General features: G+C 42.3%; 1 protein-coding gene across 1 annotated transcript in view; it reads right to left on the bottom strand.

Moving 5' to 3' along the window:
* Positions 1 to 20,927, bottom strand: part of LOC132818050 (EEF1A lysine methyltransferase 3-like) — a gene marked incomplete at its 3' end in the record, with an annotated part of 34,946 nt that extends 14,019 nt beyond the window's left edge. Inside the window, exon 1 of the mRNA XM_060828659.1 lies at positions 20,920 to 20,927. Coding sequence (XP_060684642.1) covers positions 20,920 to 20,927 — 8 coding nt within the window. The remainder of the gene's footprint in view (positions 1 to 20,919) is intronic.
* Between the last annotated feature and the right edge of the window lie 1,012 nt (positions 20,928 to 21,939).

Here is a 21,939-nt window from a genome sequence, read left to right as displayed (position 1 = left end):
TCAGCACTCACTACAGACACCTCCCATCCATTCCAGAGGGTTGCCATTCACTAGGAGTGGAAAAAGGAATAACTAACCACTCAGTATATCCCTACTCTTAAATAGCTCTAATTCATTTCCACTGGCCACTGAACTGAAATAATCTATTAATAGGAATGGTATCCAGTTAGTGATTTTATAGGCCTTCACCAGGACAGATAGTTCCACTGTAAATCAAATCAAGGTCAATGGACCAATATAGTGAGCTAGGTTTCTTCATATTGGTAATAAGCTTTCCTCAGATCTTCTCCAAAACCACTATCTCACCAAGACTGACCGAATCAAAGAAAAAGTGGTGCTAATTTGATTTATTTGGCAAAGTTCAATTACTAGAACACAATATTTAACTATAACTTTCCTACTTTGATCATGAACCTCTTGTGATCTATGCACAATAACACCAAAATATCTTCTCCCTTTCAGTAATTTTCCCTGAAAGTGACGCATGTTTTCTATTTTGACCCCACTAACAGTCGCAGCATTAAGTTTATGTAATTTAAATGTCATTTGCAAATGTGTGGTTCACTGCTAAAACACAACTAATTTTTTTATTTGCATTGATTGCACTCCCCTACCGTCTTAACCTTTGCACAGTGTCTAGCTTACTTCTTTGTTTTAAAAAAGTCAGTATAACACTGAAGTCAAGACCCACTATGTCATGTACATCAAGCTTAATTAACATGGATCATCAATGCGACATTTGGAAAAAAACTTGAGAATTTGCTAGCAGCCTTTCAGTTCAATAAAGTGATTGTCAAATGTGAAGTGTCCACAATTTTCCCAGTAGAACTTAAAGGTTTGTGAGAAATTATACAGTTTGTAAAAAAGAACAATCACATTTTCAAATTAGACATAACTCATTTCTCAGTAAATATGTTACATTTTATATTAGAGTAAAAAGTGAGGTCTGCAGATGCTGGAGATCAGAGCTGAAAATGTGTTGCTGATTAAAGCGCAGCAGGTCAGGCAGCATCCAAGGAGCAGGAAATTCGACGTTTCGGGCATAAGCCCTTCATCAGGAATGAGAAAAGTGTGTCCAGCAGGCTAAGATAAAAGGTAGGGAGGAGGGACTTGGGGGAGGGGCGATGGAGATGCCTCCTCCCTACCTTTTATCTTAGCCTGCTGGACACACTTTCCTCATTCCTGATGAAGGGCTTATGCCCGAAACGTCGAATTTCCTGCTCCTTGGATGCTGCCTGACCTGCTGCGCTTTAACCAGCAACACATTTTCAGCTACATTTTATATTAGCAGCTTAAAAGATTTATTGTTTTAAAGACACATTTTGTTGAAGCTTTTCATTTTATACTCATTGCTGATTGGTTTTCAAATGGTCTATAATTAGTAGAGGTATTGCAATGGAGAATGCACCAGTTAATGATGACTGCCAATTAAGTCTCAAGCTTTCTTTAATATTAGTTTAAATTTTATACCAGTTAGGTTCTTTGTAATTGGTCAAGGCATTGTCACTTGCCACAGAGTTAACTTGTCAACCAATCAGCACTCATGTCTCATGCAATATAAGTTTTCCTATTACTATGGTATTTATTGCAAATTATTTTTGAGTACAAGATAAAAAGCTTTGATCCTTGCCAAACTGGCCATAAACAGGTCCAGGTAGCGGGCCATGGAGGGGGTGGTTAGGGCCGACTGCCTGCCCCTCTTCCGAGGCTATGTCTGAACCTGGATGATCAGGTTTCTTCATTGTTAGAACCGATTGATGAAGTGATATATTTCAATTTGTGGAGCAGGCTCAAAATCAGGCTGTCGCTAAGGCCTACATCTTATAAGAGAGATCAGAGACAGAAGCCAACTGAGGCGCAGAGGGGAAAATGAAAGGGTCCAAAGGTTGCCATGAAGAATTAGAAGCACTATCAGTGATGAGGCAACCACACAAGCAGGGTCAGAGATATAAAAATATGAATGAAAAGCTCTTTGAGGGAAATCAAGAGTCAGACTGAGGGACCGGAGCATTGAATGGATAATGCATAGGCTCAAAAGAGGAATCAGTGAACATAAAGGAAACAGAAACATTCATAAACAGAACTGACAGGAACAAGAGGAGAAATAGACTGAAAAATAAGAATTAGAAACAGAAAAGGGGGGGAAAAAAACAAACAAATATACTGAAAAATAGAACAAATGAAATATTCAGAGGCAGAGCAAGAAAATTCAAAGAAATGAGAGGAGACTCAGAGAGTTTAGGTGGAGTATCAAAAGGTGGAAGAAACAGAATTAGACATGGCTTAACCAAGGTCTGAGTATTCAGGCCAGAGGCAGAGAAAGGAGGTTGAAGCGGTAAAAGGAGAAAGAGAGGCAAAAAGAGTCAAACAGAAGCATTGATAGAGGAAGCAAGTCAAAGAATTGAAGACAGGAAAACTGGGAGCAGAAACAGCAAAACAGTCATCAGTGGTTAGAACAGAAATTCAGAGGCACTAAGAGGGCAAATGGAAGGTCCAAACAAGAGAATCTGAGACTGCAAAATTAGGTTTTTGAATCAACTAGTAAGGAAACAGAGTTAGCAAATCCAGAACAGAAACTCCAATGGGAGAATCAGACAAACAATGCACATATGGAAAAGGATGGGGGGAGTAGTTTAACATTAATCAGAAGCTATAAAAGGAGTAGGAGAGGTTTTAATTTACTTGGAATTCATTCATTTTCATCAAATTAATCTTTTGGCCCAGAGTTGACAAGCAGAATTGGGGAAATCAAATGAACAATAGATAACTAAATGGGTGACAATGGTATAAAGGTGATTTTGGCAATCCATGCTTTTAAATTTTGGGGACATGGGTTTGAATCCCACCGTGCAGAAAGTGAAATTTGAATTGAATAAAACTTAGTCTGGTGGTGACTGTGTAAACACCCACCTGCAGTTAAACTCAGTATTTGCAATTCTCCTGAATTATTTTAATCCAGAATATCTGTATCCATAGAATTTCTGAAGGTTTACACTTTGGGATCATTCTTAGTGAGTGCGAAAATCCTCCAGTGCCTCAATTTAATTAAACCCCTGGTCTGGCATCAAGGTCTAATGCAGAAAACATTCCTCCAACCAAACATTTGTGCACAGTATTGCCAAAATCATCGACAACCCACAAACTCCAATGCCTCACAAACAACTCTGTGCCTCACACTGTCAAATATCTAAGTCTAAGAACTATCTATAAGTTATATATCTAAGAAATGACTGATCATGATGTTGGTGTCACCTTTAGTTCTGAGGTAGCTTCCAAGCATATACCAATGCTATCATTACATCTGCTTATGTAACATTATAGATGTGCGGGTCAGGTGAATTGGCCATGTGCGGGTCAGGTGAATTGGCCATGATAAATTGCCCGTAGTGTTAGGTAAGGGGTAAATGTAGGGGTATGGGTGGGTTGCGCTTCGGCGGGTCGGTGTGGACTTGTTGGGCCGAAGGGCCTGTTTCCACACTGTAAATCTAATCTAATCTAAATTGTCCAACTTCCCGAGGCCTCGACTCATCAGTTGCTGAAACCCTCACCTATGTATTTATCAAAATCTTGAGTATTATCTTCTAGGCCGCAAGGTTCTACCATCCATCAATTGATATAATTCATGATTCCCCTGACCATGTCCCTATTTGACATGAAGACCACTTCATCCTTTATGCCTGTGGTTACCAGTGGCAACTGATTAAACAAATGTAAATGTTTCTCCTTGCTTTCAAGCATTTCTACTGAATCACCCCTCCCCACCTCTGCAATCTTCCTAGACCCTTCAATTTTCAGAGGTGCCTGCAATCCTCCCATTCTGTCCTCTTCAGCACACCCAATTTTAATCTCTCCATTATTGGTGATCATGTTTTCAACTGTCTGGGCCACCGTAAACCTTTTCAGTTTGAACTCATTTAAGAAACTCCTCATTGAAAAAAATTTATCCATTATTCCTAATACCTGTTATGTTGTTTAAGAATGTTGAGAATTGTTTTATAATAACCATGGGAACATAAGGAATATTTTGTTACATCAAATATACAACACTTGGAAATTTATCTCTTGGCTTCTGGGTGTCCCTTTGGATCCTTCAAGTCCTATTTTGGATTTTTGCTTCTTTTTGCTTTAGCTGTTTCTGATTCTTCCTTTTGGGTTTCTGTTTTCCCTCTTGTCACTGTTCAATGTTCTTCTTGGATCTGATAAGCTTCCTTTGTAGTCTCTAACTCATTTCAAATTGTTGTTGCAATAATCCAGAAAAAGAAAATGCAGGTTACTTGCTGTCATGTCCACTGTGCTAATGTAAATGTGAGTATACCTGTACAACTAGGACTGCAGCAATTCAAAAAGACAGCTTCTCAAGGGCAACTAGGGACAAGCAATAAATGCTGTCCAACCAACAACACCCACATCCCATGAGTGAATTAAAAAAAAGGATGTGACCAAATAATGCTCAAGTGACTATTTTACATAGCAGGAGACATTATTAGGCTGCAGAGACATTGCCAGGAATGGAGGGTTTGTGTTATAAAGAGAAGCTGGATAGGCTAGGGCTTTTCTCACCAGAGGGCAGAATGTTGAGAGATGGCCTTACAGAGTTTTATGAAATTATGAGGAGTATAGATAAAGTGAATGCCAGGTGTCTTTTCTCTAGGGTGGGGGATTTCAAGACCAGGTACCATATTTATACGGTGAGAGAAGAAATATTTTTAAAAAGACACGAGGGCCAATTTTTCTTTTATACAGAGAGAGTGGTTCATATGTGAAATGAACTTTCAGAAGAAGTGATAGATGTGGGTACAGTTAGTGTTTAAAACACATTTAGGTAAGTACATGAACAAGAAAGATTTCAAGGGGTATGGGTCAAATGCAGGCTAGTGGTACTAGTTTTGTTGGGTTTATTTTCAGCATGGACTGATGTGTCTGTTTCCATGCTGTATAACTGTATATTCTTATGATGGAATGACAGCCAGAAAGTCTCATGGGTCAACTCCTTTAATCTATTGAAGTTGATCTCAAGCAATGATTATACATTTGGAATGATGGAAATATGCCTTTTGTAATTAATGAAGACAGAGTCATAGAGATGTACAGCATGGAAACAGACCCTTCAATCCAACCCGTCCATGCCGACCAGATAACCCAACCCAATCTAGTCCCACCTACTAGCACCCAGCCCATATCCCTCCAAACCGTTCCTATTCATATACCCATCCAAATGCCTCTTAAATGTTGCAATTGTACCAGCCTCCACCACTTCCTCTGGCAGCTCATTCCATACACGTACCACCCTCTGTGTGAAAAAGTTGCCCATTAGGTCTCATTTATATCTTTCCCCTCTCACCCTAAACCTATGCCCTCTAGTTCTGGACTCCCCAACCCCAGGGAAAAGACTTTGTCTATCTATCCTATCCATGCCCCTCATAATTTTGTAAACCTCTGTAAGGTTACCCCTCAGCCTCTGATGCTCCAGGGAAAACAGCCCCAGCCTGTTCAGCCTCCCTATTCACTTAAGCCTCAACATTTATTTTTGTTAAGCCACTTAATAGTTTATTAACTGGTAACCTCTGTCCTGTAGATTTCCCATTCTGTTCAATGAGGGAAGTCAAACACACTGCTCAAGTCATGGCAGTTGCTTGCCCAGATAGTGTCATTAGTTGGAACAACTTGAATTCTGAGGTTTGAAGCTTCATAAGCAGCTGTTTTCCCTATGGTGCATCAATGAGATTGCAGGATTCATTGCCAACATGTTTATAGATGCAACCACTCTGCAGCAAAAGGGTATGTTGGCAGACAAGGAATGGGGACCAAAATTGAGTCAAGGAGGACCAGACAAGTATTCTGATCTAAATCCTGGCGAGAATAATTCTTCCTCTGTGAAACAAACTAGAGTCACCATAATTCCTGATGAAAGGCTTTCACCCAAAACATCGATTTTCCTGCTCCTCGGATGCTGCCTGACCTACTGTGCTTTTCCAGCACCATTCTAATCTTGACTCTAATCTCCAGCATCTGCAGTGCCCACTTCTGCCTAGAGTCACCATAATGGTTGGCCCACCAACTGAAGGCAGATTAGGAAAATGGCGCAATATAGAATACTTCAACTAAGAAAAGAAATAAGCATTTCTGTGGCTGCAGATGTGAATCCTGGACAGCATTATCCTGCCCAGAGTCAAAGAAACAACTTCAGAGCAATCTGAGGACGGGGGAAAGTGGTAAAGAACCATTGGTCATGGTGCAAATTGAAATCAGAAAAATGGCAGACAAAACTTTAATAGAGCAATGACCTGCATTTAAAAGAGGAGAGTATTTTTATATACCTGAGCTATATTTTCACAATGGGCAAAGATAGTACCAAAAGATATTCTCTGGATGAAAAAGAAGACTAGAAAAGTAAGATGAAGCAATAAATGAGTGCATATGATTGCTGTCACTTATTAAAACTTATACTTAGAATGCAGACATTGCTGGCTAATCCAACATCTGTTGCCCATCTCTAACTGCCCTGTAGAAGGTGGCGGAGAGCTGTGTTCTTGAACCATTGCAATTCATCCGGTGTGGGCATATCCATCATGCTGGGATGGGGCAGGCCAGATCCTGGTGGGCCGAATGGCTTCCTTCTATGCTGTCACCATTTCTATCATTCTTTGCCCGCGTTAAGTGGAAAGAATCATTTGCAGCAGATCACATGTGTTTCCTGTGCAATTGAAGAGTTGGTGGGACTGTCACGCAGTGTGACCTGAGTCATCTCCACAAACAGTAGCCCTCAGACTGCCGCTGAGAGTGGTCACCAATGAAGTGCCAAGGCTAGTCCCCAGTTATCCCAATGGAGAAAATCCCTTGAGCGAGTATCTAACCAATTCCCACTCACATTACTCAGCTGTGAAGGAACTAAACTGAAATATCATCCCACTCAAAGAAATCAGACATTGAAGTGTGACATTATTTTGTTTGCTCCATCATAGCTACCATTACACTCTGGTTGATATCTTAATATCAATGATAATAGACATATTTGCCTCCTTTCCATGGCACTGTAACCCCTTATTACACAGAAACCCTCTTACCACATAAGATGATGGGGGTGGGAGCATGGGGAGGTGGTATTGCTAAGCTTTCCTGTTGTGGTCTACTCCCTTAGTATCCATCAGTCGACTTCTCGCCAGATTTAGGTTGCGCTGTTAATCCTTAAAGTGACTAGAAAATGTGTGTGCTTTTTTTTTCCAATTGAGAGCTAGTCCCAAGAAATGGGGAGGGATGAATGGCATTGAACAGGTAACAGAGGTTTTAAAGGGCGATGGAGATGGGGCTGGAGAGTGGGACTAGCCAGGTAGCTCTTTCTGGAACCGGTACAATCATAAAGCCATAGCCATCACGGAAACAGACTCTTTGGTCCAACCAGTCCGTGCTGAACATTATCCCAAACTAAACGAGTCCCACCTGCCTGCCCCTGGCCCATCTCCCTCCAAACCTTTCCCATTCATGTACTTACCCAAATGTCTTTTAAGTGTTGTAATTTTACTCACATCCACTATTTCCTCAGAAAGCTCATTCCACACGTGAACCACCCTCTGTGTAAAAAAAAATTCCCATCATGTCTTTTTTAAATCTCTCTCCTCACCCTAATAATGTACCCCCTAGTCTTGAAGTCCCCCATTCTCAGTAAAAGACACCTACCATTAACTCGACCTATACCCCTCCTGATTTTATATAAGGTCACTTCTCCTTCCTTCTATACTGTTAACCTCTATGATTTTATATTAGACCCAGGTCGCTGTTCTGTCCGGTGAAGCAGAGCAAAGATCTTGGACGGAGCAGCTTGTTGAAATGTAAAGTCATTTTCCCCCCGCCGCAGAAAAGCTTCGAGTAAATTGCATTGATTGAATTTAGATAATTGTCCAGCACTTCTATTCAATTCTCCAGATGGGCCGAATGGCCAAGTCAGACATCTGTGTGTTTTTTTTTTCACTGACGTATCGTGCTTTGTTATTTTTGTTTCTCAAGCGACAGTGCACAGTCCAGTCCCATACCCACCATTTTTCTGATCCTGCAGCAGTCCAGGAAGTAGAAACACCAATTTCTTTTGTCCACAGCGGCCTAGGAAGAGCAGAACATTGTGATATACCCGAGTCATCACTGTTGTCTGTCTACCTAAGTCTGCTAATGCCTGTATAAGGAGAGCTTATAACTGCTGGCATGTTCCCTTCCACCCAGATTCAGAAACCTCTAACTCCATCCATGTGGGACACGGGCAGCTGTCAAACACAACTTTCTGTGGCTTTATGTGTGGATCCAGGTCTCCGCTGTGATAGATCAGTCTTAATTTAGGCAGACCCACTCTCCAAAGCATATTTTTGTTCCTGGTTCATTTTCCCTTTCAGGATGCTCCATTTTAGTAGTTTCCCCGCATAGAGGGAATGATTTCGAGTCTCCAGTTTAAACAAGCCAGCTCCAACATGGCCCTTTCCATTCTTTACGCTTTCTCCAAGTTGGCATTCTTTTTGGGCCTCACTTGAAATCCGGGTGTAATTTGTCGGCTTCAGCTTTTCAAAAGCGAAGATACAGGGTAGGTTCTCCCATCAGCGTCAAATTTGCATCCATTGTCCACTATCATCAGGGCTCCTGACTGCCTGGTTTAACGTCCACTTTGACTTTATTCTTAAGATTCTACAATGTCTTGCTGGCCTCTTGTCAGTTTCTGAAAACATGCCCCTATCGGTCGAGTGTGGTCCCTAACCATCCAGTGTTCTTGTACAAAGTAAGCCTTCACCCATGACGCACAATTTTAACCAGAATGTCTTCACTGGTCAGTAGTTACAAAGGAAATGTTAACAGATACAAAAAAAGATGGTCCTGAGTTCGGAAGGAGAGTCGTGTTGGACTGAAAATGTTAACTTTCTCTTTCCACAAATGCCGCAGGACATCCTGAGTTTCTCCACCACCTACTGTTTATATTGGTTCTGGTGATTGGTTTGGGTTCCCTAACCAGATCAAGGTTCTGCGCATTTTTCTACCCTCTACTAGATATTGAGATCAAAGAGTCTTAAGATCAGAAGACGTTGGGCCCTTCAAGTCTGTTCCATCATTCAATGAGATTATGACTGATCTGATAACCTTCAACTCGACCTTCCTGCCTTTCCCTCACAACCCTCAATTCCCTTACTGATTAAAAATCTCAGCCTTTGATATATTTAATGTCACAGACTCTCTGTTGTAAAGAGTTCTGCAGATTCATTACCCACAGGGAAGATAAATTCTTTTCATCTCTATCTTATGCAGGTAAACCCTTATTTTGAGATTCTCCGCTCCCAGACTTTTCCACAATGGGGAAAACATTATCTCCGCATCTACCCTGTCAAGTTCCCAGAGTCAAAAACGTTGTGTCTGATGCTTCTAAATTTCGTATGAGTATAGGCCCAAAGTACTCAACCTCTTTCATTATCAACCTCTTCTCAACAAAAAAAAGTTTCTCCATACCCAGTATTAACCGAGTGAACCTTCTCTAGAATATTCTAATAATAGTTTATCTTTCCCATAGGTAAGGGCGCAAAACTGTTCATTATATCCCAGCTATGATCTGGCTCGTGCCTTGTATCATTTTATTGATTGCTTCAAAGCCTAATTTCTCTCTGGTTCCATAGCCTCTGCAAGTTGCTGGTTAAGCTAGCCAATACTGCCTTCCTTTTTCTTTTGATTCTGTGAGAAAATGTGATACGTATTATCCTTATGCAACCCCTCTTTTTTAAGACTCCACACCTGTTGAAACAATGACCAACATTCCACTTGCTTTCCCTATTACCCACTGAACTTGGATAAACCTTTTGTGATTCATGCACAATCCCTCTGTTCTGCGCCTTTCCGCAGTCTTTCTCCGTTTAAGTAATATTCAGCTCCTCCATTCTTCCTACCAAACCTCACATTTTACCTCATTGCATTCCACCTGTTATGATTTTGCCCATTCTTCTTCAGTGATTTTGAAGCTCTAATCTAATTGCTTAACATTGGCAGATGAAATTTTACAACTGAATAATTTTTGTGCTTGTTCTCTAAGGGTGGTCAGAGTCTGACAGGATCAGTATTGAAGGAATACCTTGATGCTGTCATAGAGACCTAGTTAGTGGGGAACAGCTTGAGATGGGAACCAATCTACCACCCAAATTCTCCTCAGAGACATCGTTACAGAGACTACCAGTCTACCTTATACTCAGTTGTTAACACAAACTAAACAGCATCATGTTCAAGGCAAGAAAGTACCGAAAAGTGGCTTTCATCCACACCACACTAGACCAAGCAGCTCCTGTAAGTCCCTGCCCTGAAAGAGGATGATAGCAGCAAACCTTTCCCAAGCTAAGCAAAAGGACAGGCAGCCTCATACAACAGGGTGGGTGTCGGCAGTGAGGTCTGCTCCACAAGTTGGGTTGATATCACCAAGAGGTTGCAGATTTAATGCAATGAATAAAGAGGCCCGTGAATAATCTGAAGTTGTGCTCCTTGGTATTCCAAAGTCTTGTCCCGAGACAGATATTGCATCCTGTATCAATAAATGTTAAAGAAGGATTAGCCCTTAATGCACAGTCCCTCTTCTTGTCTCCAACATTATCAGGACAATGTCCGTTAGAGGTCACCACCACCAGACAGGGGCGAAGTCTCTCTCCCCAAATGGAGGCGCAGTTTATTCATTTTCCCTCTTGTGTGATAAGTAATATATTCCAGTAATATCCTTCGTAGGCAGAGTGCATAAACATAAAACGCGTCAAGTTTTGTCCCAGAAGCGAAAGAAAGAAGGCAGCATTGTTTCGGTCAATTAGCAGGCTGCAGAACCGATGGAAGCGAAGAGAAAGTACACTTTGAAGGAATCAATTTTAAAAATTGCACTTTCCCAGTGACTTCTGCACCAACAGGGAACCTTCAAAGTGTTTTACACGTGAACTATTACTAACGAGAGCACAGAAATTTCATAAAAGCCTTTTGTTTCTCGGTGGTTTCAGTGGAATGACAGCACCTCGGACAGTTCACCGCATTGTGTTGGGAGCTTTTTGTTCTCATGCTTCTGTGCTAAACCCTGAAGCTCTGCCTCTTGGCGATAAGGCGAAACCATCCCACCCCCAAACCCCACTCTGCACTTTAGAGATTAATTGTATGAACCTCGTCCATCACTTGTGGCGAGAAGGAAAATGCATAACAGAAAAGGGAGGGATGAGAGATGTGAGTTGTGCATTATAGCATTTAGCGGTGATTGGAAAGTAAACATCACGGTGATGAGACAGAGCCATTCTCAGTCTAAGTTTGACCTGCAGTTGCACCGGACAATCATTGGATTTCAACTGGAAGGCTGTACTCCCTGGTGGCAGTAACCAATGGGTTGCCTGGGCTGGCTGGCGTGGACTAGTTGGACCCATGATATTTCCATTTTGTATGATTCTGATTCTAGTTCTTTAATGTCTACGAACGGCTACTGTAGTTAAAAAATGCGACTCAGCCAAGCACGGCCACAAGTCATAAAGTCCTAAATAATGAGCTAAAGATAACTGACTCAATAAAATGCTGTGACCAGTCAGAGCAGGTGCCAGATGTATTCATAGATTGCAATGGTTTCCATTTCGTCCAGCGCTGCAATAGCAACTGGGGCTTAGATTTTACAAGGTCTTTAATGTGAACGTGTCCCAGTGCCCTTAACAATAGTCACTTAGTGTAAAATCTTTTTGGCACCAAGACATGCAAGGAGATTTTTGTCTTAAAGAGGTGAAGTGGTTTAGGGAGGGAATTCAGAGCCTGAGCTAAGGGAGTTGAAAGCAGCACAGACAATAAGACATTAAAACCAGGGGTGAACACGACACTAGAAGTTGGAGGGCATACAGCTGTAATGTTCATTGTTGGTGCTTTAGAGGGTCATTGCGGGACAGATACCAATAAAACATTACAGTTCCATACAGTTAGAGAATGGGGTCGGGTGGTATACTCTTGAATGCTGTGGACAGATTGAGAAGGAGACAGGGCTATTAATCCTGGTCATTGTCACAGCTTCTAACAATGGCCTTTTAAGCATTACCCTGGAAACCTGATTGGAGGGAGTTGTGGTAAACAACGGCCTGAATTTGAGGAAGCAAATTCCGTTGAAGAGCTTTGCAAAGAGAAGGAAGGTTGGGCTAGGGGTTATCAAGAGGTGCGCTGTCCAGAGAAGGGGGATCGAGAGCAATTTTTGGACAGTATCAGTTGAGAGTCAGTCAGTGAGGATCAAAACTAAGAGGTTGGTTGCGTCTCAGGCACAGGTTATTGCTAAAGTTGCAAGAGAGCCTGGAGTTTAGGACAGGCGAAGCAGGGAGGGCGAGAGTGAAGGTTGGCCGAAGGGCAAGGGAATTAAGTGGTTGAAAGGATGGGCTCGATCTCCGTGGTTATCGGGTAACCAATAACACTGAAGAACCCAGCCAGCTCCGCTCGCTTAAACCGTAGCTCAACATTTGGAGGTGCCAAGATATTTGCTGATCAGGCAATCTTTTACTGATTCCAAAGCACTTGTTTTTTTTTAAACACGACATCTCAAGCTAAAATTGCATTGGTAGAACAGTGCAGTGTTTTCCAGTAATTTGTAAAAAAAAAATGTGAAGTTATTGCTTTCAGCTTTAATATTGGTCCCATAACTTACAGCCTGTGGCCTTTGGCTAATGTTCCGTTGTAGTTGCTTTACCCAATTATTTCAGAATGAGCACTGGTTTATTCTCCCTGTTAGGTGTGCAGTTTGACCGTGAACACTAAGTACGGACCACGTAATGGCAGCACTCTGCTTCCTAGCAGGTAGTTGTTACAACACTTATAGAATGGGGAAATGGGGAATCAGGCCATTCGCCCCACCCAGTCTATACCGACCCTTCGAAAAGCATCTCACCCAGATCCAATCCCCTACCATCTTTCTATAATGCATTTCCCCATAGCTAACCTATCCAACCTGCACATCCCTGGACACTATGGACAATTGTGCATGGCCAATACATCTATCTTTAGACTGGGGGAGGAAACTGGAGCACCCGGAGGGAAGTGGGATGCTGAAACCTTACTTTTGAAAAGATCTTTTGTCCGTCAGCTCCTAAACTAGCATTTTCCTTGTTATAACAAGCTGACAAGTATTTTAAAGGTATGAAGTTCTTTTGCTCTCACATTTAGACATGGCATTTTCTTGCCAAATGAAAGGCAAAGTGACTCACCTCCAGTTTCTGCGCAGCTCGACTCTGATGAACACTCACCTCATTGAAAGCTCGCCGTCCGCCGGAACACCTCCCTTCCCCCATGAATGAGAAACTGGAGGATTAAGGCTTCGGTTTGCCCCGTTAAAGTTGGGGCCGGGAGGGAGGGGGCGTGGGGATGGTGGGGCGGTACAACACTTTATCTCCAGGATGGCCGCACATTGTGTACTTAAAACTCTTACAAAATTAGGTACATGCTGTTAAGCTCTGAAACAGAGTTGGACAGCAATTTTTTTTTAATGAAGAGAACGGGTTGGAGGATTTTGCCTTGTCTCTCAATAGGTTGCAATATCACCTGGAAGCGAGATGGGGGGATGACAAGCCTGGACCAGTCAGCAGTCCACTGGGGTGGGGGAGAAGTGAGGGGGGGGGGATGGTGGTGGCATGTAACTGGCCATACCTGACTCAGGCAAATGGATTCGAGTCAGAGACATCTTCGCCTTGCTTTTCCCCTCCCCACCCCAATTCGTTTACTCTAAGTGAAGTCAAAGCGTGGCAAACACACTCGCAGGCAAAAGGGATGCTACACACGCGATCAACGCTCGATCGCCAGATGAAACAAAAACAAGTCCGTGCAAGGGGGAGGGAGAGTCCAGTGGGCTCGACTCGGTGTGCTGACTCCTCATTTACCTCATCCTTCTACAGAGCAGTTGGAGCCGGCTTGTGGTGTCCTTGCAGCGTCACTGAGATGCTGACCTGTGTCCCACCAAGAGATTCTGGTTGCCTGAAGATTTTAAAAAAGATGCAGTGGACAATTCTGCGTTTCTATTCCCACCCTCCACCCCTAAGCCAGTGTTCCTGTCGCCTCGCCTGCAGAAGCCCGGCTGATTTTTTTTTGCGACTGAGCTGTCATTAATGGCTTTTAAGTGGTCCTCAGTTATTTTTAGTGTGCGGGGGGAGCGGGGGGTCAATGCTTTCGAACTAAATTCCAGCCATGGCTATTTTAATTCGGTCATTAATCTGTTTATTTCAAATGGGTTAATGATTGCAAGCAAACTACGGTTGGCAGTGTGTTAAACTAATAGTTTTGCCAGCTGCACTATAAATAGCACACTCCTCTAGATTTACATCGGAGGGGTTGGGAGTGACCGAGAGTCACTTCCAAAGATTCGGGGGAGGGGAGAAAAAAAAGAGAGGATCCCTCTGCTTTAACTAGAGGTGCAGCATTGTGCTGAGAGCGATCTTCACTTAGGACGTGCTAGCAAACCATAGTGCCCTGTGGTGCATCATTGCTTCACACTCTCATTCGGGTTTGGTACCGGCATTCACATAAGTTCTGCCCTGGCTTATCTCTGCCTGTCGTGGCGAGGCGTTCTGTCCCAGAGCGACACACTTCCCGCAATAGATTTGAAAAACCAAAAACCCTGCCCCAGCCGCACCCCTCCTCCATTCCGCCTTGAACTCGGCCGCATGCCCAATAATCTGGGTTTGAGATAGCATTCCCTCATGAGCAGGGCTGTTCGCCTCATTGATTTACGGCTTCTCTCCAACCAACAATGATCTGAATTTAATGTGCGCGCCACTCCCAGAATCGGTTTCCCAGATAGTGTCTTTTTTTTCAATCACACAGGGTGACTTTGTGAAAGGGTGAGTATCAGTATGTTCCGACCGGTTATATCACAGGAATTGCAGTTAAAAATACAATGAACCCTCATGTTATTCTCTCTTCTTCCATTCCTGCCAATTATTGATTGGCGATTACTACAGTGTCCTGCAGATGGTAACGTCAGGGCAGTTGTCCGACATTGGGTGAGCGGGAACCTAAGAAGCAGAATTGCCCAGTCTGCATCTTGCAGCATTTTCGAACGTGCATTCCAGGGATATTGCGCAAATTTCTGATCAAATATCCACCACCTGTTTGGATGCTGAGTCCAACAGGTATTTAATACGCAGTGAGGGGTGTCAAAACATTTTAACACATGAGTCTGGGTCGGCCATTTGCCTGTTCTACCATTTAGTAATCTAACGGCTAATCTTCTACTGGAACTGCGCATTCCTCAATACCCTTACTTGTTACCTTATTACTGAAAGGCTTATTGACTTCTGTCTTCAATATACTCAGACTGAGCAGCTATTGCTTTCTACGGCAGAGTATTGCAAAGATTCACAGCTCTACACAGAACTATGACAGAACTAAATGACTCGTAGCTCAGTCTGAGATTGTGACCCTGTGAGAATCCCCACAATGAGCAAACAAAATCAGTATCCACTTTGCTAAATATTGCAGGAATTTTAGCTATTTCAATTAGACTCTCTGCCATCCCTCTGAACACAAGGAAATATGGGTCTAGACTACTCAATCTTTCCTGAAGAAGAATCTCTTTATCTTAGGAACTAACTGAATGTTTAGTCATTTATATAGAACAGTCAAGACAATCTAAATACAAACATTTTCCAATCTCTCATCATTCCAAAAACTTTCCTTGATTAATTGCCCTCTAACACCACCGAAGTTTACCTTCCATGATGATTGGCTGGTGATCCTGGGATTTTATTCATTAGAGTTTAGAAGGTTGAGGGGAGATCTAATAGAAACGTACAAGACAATGCATGGTTTAGAAAGGGTGGACACTAAGAAGTTGTTTCCATTAGGTGGGGAGACCAGGACCCATGGGCATAGCCTTAAAATTAGAGAGGGTCAATTTAGAATGGAAATAAGGAGACATTTCTTCAGCCTGAGAGTGGTGGGCCTGTGGATTTCATTGCCACAGAGCACAGTGGAGGCCGGGATGTTGGGTGTCTTCAAGGCAGAGATTGATAAATTCTTGATCTCGCAAGGAATTAAGGGCTACAGGGAGAGTGCGGGTAAGTAGAATTGAAACACGCATCAGCCATGACTAAATGGCGGAGTGGGCTTGACGGGCCAAATGGACTTGCTTCCACTCCTATGTCTTATGGTGCTACCTAACTTTGTAGTAACAGATGGTTATTTTCCTGCATTCCCCTCATCAAAATCATTCTTATAAATTAGAAATAACTGGAGTAGAAATGTTGATCTTTGTGGTATTCTACAGGATACAATCTGCCATTTTAGAATGGCCTTGTTTGTTCCTACTCTCTATATTCTGCCAATTAATCAATCCTCAGTCCACAGTAATACTTCATCCTAGCCCTACATTCTAATTTTGTGTAACAAGCTTTTGAGTAACACCTTGGTGGATTTCCTTTGAAATTCCAAATGCACTACAACCACTTAACTCCTTCATTCCCCTTAACCAGGTTGTAGGTTGCATCACTAAAATCTCTAACACAGTTTTTGAATCTGATTTTCTTTTCATCAGTTTGTGCTGACTTTCAAATAGTATATGATGTGCCAAATCTTTCAGCTCCAGCAATTTATATACGCTAATCTCCATGGGAATTGTCTGTTTTATTTTAATTTTCACTGGGCAATTCTCCTGCTCCCTGGGTCCACCCCATAAATCTCTCTGAGCGAGGCTTCAAGTAATTCTGATGTTATTACAAGGAATGTTACCCAGGAAATGTTAGGCAGAAAATATTTAGTCTAACTCCTGGGTAACTGCAGAGTCAAATAGGTCTTAGTGAGTTTTAAGAAGATTTGTCACTCAGGTTGAGGTTCTGGATGTAAGTTTGCTCACTGGACTGGAAGGTTTATCTTCAGACGTTTCATCAACATACTAGGTAACATCATCAGTGAGCCTCCGGTGAAGCACGGGTGGTACGCACCGCTTGACGATAAGGACAATATGGTCAAGCTAATGGATCTACGCCTTACCACCCACTTCACCTTCAACAACAAAACCTACATACAAACCAACAGAATACCCATGGGATCTCCGATACCAGGGTTCTTAGCAGAGGCAGTAATACAGAGACTCAAATAAACAGCTCTGCCAACCATCCAACCCAAACTTTGGGTCCGCTACGTGGATGACACTGTTATCGTCACTAAATGAAACAAATTAGAGGCAACGTTCAAGATCATGAATAATACCCTTACTGGCATAAAATTCACTCAAGGGGAGGAAAACAACAACAAACTGCCATTCCTAGATGTTGTAGTAGAGTGAACAGCCAATGGGGAACTTCAAACCAGCGTCTACAGGAAAACAACATATACAGACCAAATACTGAACTACAGCCACTGCATTAAAACATTACTTCAATGAGCCACCACACACTGCAGCACAGAGGAACTACAATGACCAGAGGAGAATCACCTATACAGTGTATTCAAAAAGAATGGCTTCCCAATGAACACAGACTGCTGATTTCTCAGCAACAAATCCAAACAAGCAGACAAAACACATTCAGAAACCCTAGCCACTCTCCACTACATCAAAGACATCATGGAAATGACTGCCAGCCTACTCAGACCTCTTGACATCCTGGTAGCCCACAAACCCACTAACACACTAAAACAGCAGCTAATGAACTTGAAATATCCTTTACAGACAACAAGTAAAACTAATTTCAGTTATAAAATACCTTGCAAGAACTGTAACAAACACTACAGTGGATGACCAGGCAGAAAGCTAGCTACCAGGATACATGAATATCAACTAGCCACAAAAAGACAGGACCCAATCTCACTAGTATCTTTACATACAGATGAGGAAGGACACCACTTTAACTGAGACAACACATCCACTCTAGGACAAGCCAAACAGAGACACACACGAGAATTCCTCGCAGTGTGGCACTCCAGCAATGAACACACTAACTTGAACCCCGGAGATCCAAGATGGCGGCGACTCAGCAAGTCTGAGTTTACAGTGCTCTTCCCAAAACCTGGGTAAAGTGAGTTACTCACCCCCACCACACTTACCAAACCACCCAAAAAATTTTCTAACCTTAATTAGCTGCTTACTATTATATCTAAGCAGTTTAATATTAAGTGGATAATGAGTAAACCAAAGGGATCCCGCAGCTCTCAGAAAACAAAGACCCCTCCCCCACCCTCCTCTCCTCCTCCGGCTGCAGCTGATGTAAAAACAGGCCTTGAAGAGATGATTGCCAGGCTGGAAACGACACTCGTCAATTTCATCGCAGAATCCAGACAGAGATGGAACTCATTCGAAGAAAAGTTACAAAAGCACAGCCAGGCTATCGAGGAATTACAGGGCCGAGTGGAGGGGGCGGAGCTAAAGGCCACGACCTCCGAGGCTGCAGCACAAACAGCTGCAGAACAGGTGCGAGCTCTGGAGCAGAGAGTCCGGGCCTTTGAAATCTACATGGATGACCTGGATAATAGAAATCGGAGAAAGAATATCCGTCTTCTGGGCCTCCCTGAACAAGAAGAGAAGGGACAGTTAACAGTATTTCTGGAGCGATGGCTGCCCCAGCTTTTAAACCTGGGGGCTGAAACTGATCGGGTAAGGGTGGAGTGGGCCTACCGGGTCGCAGTACGCGGATCTGGCCCAAACCAGCGCCCACGCCCGGTCCTGTTCCGGCTGCAGAGTTATAGGGAGAGGCAGATACTCCTGGATGCCTCCAGAAATCTTGGAAAGGATCCTAAAGCCATGATCCATGAAGGATCCAAGATTATGTTATTTCAGGACTTCTCCCCGGCTTTGGCACGAAGGAGGAAGGCGTTTGATGAGGTGAAGAAATGTCTAAGGAACTTAAATATTCAATACACCTTACGCTACCCAGCGACGTTATGCTTTAACCACGAAGGATCCGAGTATAATTTTAGATCACCAGAAGAGGCTAAGGAACTTTTAGACTCGTTTAAATAAATCGTAAGAGACAATTTATGTTGGCTTGCCTCTTCCACACTCCGTGGAGAGAAGTGGATACTTTACTCTACTTTACTTTTGCTTCTGGGAGCAGGGTTGTTTTCCCTTGCTATTTTATGTTATTATACTTAACTGTAATTTGTTGGAGTTGTAATTTTATAGTTATGTGTGTTTGTATGTGGCATTGATGCTAACAGATATACTCAGGTATGGGTGGGGAGGGGTGGGGGTGGGGTGCTCACTGTTAACTCTAGCTCGGTATTATATCTAAATCCTATTAAGGAGCGCCCGGGTCAAGGGTGGGACACTGTTTGGGAGAGGATATGGTGGACCTTTAGAAAGGAAGTAAGGCCCCCTGAGAACAAGGGGGAGGATCTCCATTCAAACATTTTTTTTTTGTTCTTATTGTTTAGAAATAGTTTCCTTTTTATTATACTGTTATGAGTGTATTAGAGAACATTTTCTCTTGTTTGAAGGATGTAAGTGACTCAACTATACACTCTGGATAATTGTGGATTAGATTAGTAGTTAACTGAGTTTCATTGTTTTTCTTTCTTCTTTAGTATCATTCCTTTGAATTTTGATGATTATATATTTAAGATCTATTTTTATATTAATGTTTGTGCTTGAAAGTTCTGTTTATTTTTGTAAATCTGTCAAAATATTAAATTTCTAATAAAAATATCTTTAAAAAAAAACTTGAACCCCATTTACCATTCCCTGAGAAAAGGAACAGGAAATGACATCGTCACAGAAAATACCATCACCAACTCAAGGAAACCTAAACACATAAATAAAAAGTGGGCCATATCACCAGTGCTTCACCGAAGGCTCGCTGATGATGTTACATAGTATCGTGACAAAATGTCTGAAAATGAACTTTCCAGCTCAGTGAGCAAACTTACATCCTTAAATAGATCTTTTCCCTAAGGTAAGGGAGTTCAGAACCAGAGGGTTTATTTTTAAGGTGAGAAGAGAAAAACTTAAAAGGGACCTGAGGGGTAACTTTTTCCACACAGAGGGTGGTTCACATGTGGAATGTTCTGCCAGAGGAGGTGGTGGGTGCAGTTACAGTTAAAACATTTAAAAGGCATTTGGACAGGTGCATGAATAGAAAAGTTTTAGAGGGATATGGGCCAAATGCAGGCAAATGGGACTAATTTAGTTTGAGAAACCTGGTCAGCATGGACAAGTTGAATGGATTTGTTTCCATGCTATATAACTCTATAACTCTGTAAATCCCATTCACTAATACTGAACCATTGATTTCCCTTTTGACACCATGACTGCCTATCCTGACCCCTGAGTAGTCATTAAACCTGCATCCCACCCTACCATTGATGCCAAATTACCTCCTGGCCACTGTTAGAAGCTGATTAGTTCCTGGCACACAACCACCCCACCAAGACATGAACTACAACCCCAATCCCACATGTACATCACTTCCTTTTATCCCCGATATCCAAATGCCTCCACACCATTGTAACTACCACATCTGACTCCTCAATGAACCATCACTGAACTCAACCAACTAGCAGAGTCAAGGCTAGAGTGGTGCTGGAAAAGCACAGCAGGTCAGCCAGCATCTGAGGAGCAGGAAAATCAATGTTTTAGGCAGGAGCTCTTCATCAGGAATGAGCTGACCTGTCTATCCTTTATCACACAACTACCTGCCCTCCAACACGACTACCTTCCAGATCCAAGCTTATTATCTCTGACACATTTACTACTTCATCTGCCTACTCACTTACCCCTTATTTACCTTCCATCCTACAGAAGTATCACCTCACCTACCTACCACCTTATCTACCTGACTTATCAACCTACTACCAGAACCACATACCGCCTCACCCAATTGGAAGCAAAACTACCGATCAACTCAGCCCACCCAACAACACCACTCCCACCTTCTTCCTTAACCACCACAGATACCTACCCATTTACACAACCTGTTTATACACTTACTGCAGCCGGCAACTCACCTTTCCATCCTGCCGATTCGCAACCTCATCCATTCACTAATATGCAACCATTAACTAACATGCAACCATTCGCTCCACTCAAACTGGACCCTTAAGTTTTTCATACTGCAACTAGTGCCATAAAAATGTCTATTCCTCTTCCTCACCTAACTCATAAGTATTAAGAGAATCCCCATCAATTTACACCCTACTTCACATTCTAGGAAAATTGGCCTTGAAACCATGAAGAAATACAGAGCAGCATTAAGTCTGGGAAAAATTGAAACAGATTGGCAATTCAAAAAATAATGGGTGCTCTTCAGAGGATTTCCTAAGTGTCCATTCCTACAACTCTAAATTGGATTACAGTATTTGTCCACTGCTGCTGATATGTCAAAGGACCTATCTTCCAATGTTTCTCTCTTCCTCCTTTCTTACATAACACCTTACAAAGATTCTGATTCTTTGAAAGTGTCTAAAAGACATGGAGGTGAAACATTTCATCTCGCATTCACCAGGACAAATGCAAGAATGCCAAATTTCAAATTATACTACAGGAGAAAAGAATTGGTCAGCAAGTCAACTCAGATTAGTTGAGACGTGGAATAAGAAAGCAACAGAGAAAGATAAAATCCCCATGATCCTAGGCAATTTAAGAAAGTTTCAATATTTAAACCATTCCTTTGGTTTGCACAAAATGGGTTGCTCCATAAGTCACTTCTAGCAAGTGTGTGGGAGTCACAATACAAGCTGAAATGAATACTTTAAGTTGATCTGTAGTTAGCAATTAGTACACTTAGGATTGTTCAGCAAATGCCCTCCAGTTTCAAGATCACATCCAACAACATGTCTTTTGCTTTGGGCTGTAGAATACATGCTGGCACAGTGCAGTCTTCACTCTGCCTGTTGCAAAGGACCAAAGAGTTTGATCCAACCAGCCTATTGTTTGAATGTATGACCTACATGGTTGACATTGCAACAACATGGAATTTCATGTCTGAATTTATTTAATTGCATGGTCAGCAAAATACCCTTTTTATG

Source organism: Hemiscyllium ocellatum, chromosome 8, assembly GCF_020745735.1.
Source record: "Hemiscyllium ocellatum isolate sHemOce1 chromosome 8, sHemOce1.pat.X.cur, whole genome shotgun sequence".
Classification (NCBI taxonomy): Eukaryota; Metazoa; Chordata; class Chondrichthyes; order Orectolobiformes; family Hemiscylliidae; genus Hemiscyllium; species Hemiscyllium ocellatum.
The sequence above is the reverse complement of the archived record's forward strand: the minus strand, read 5'-3'. Positions and strand labels throughout refer to the sequence as shown.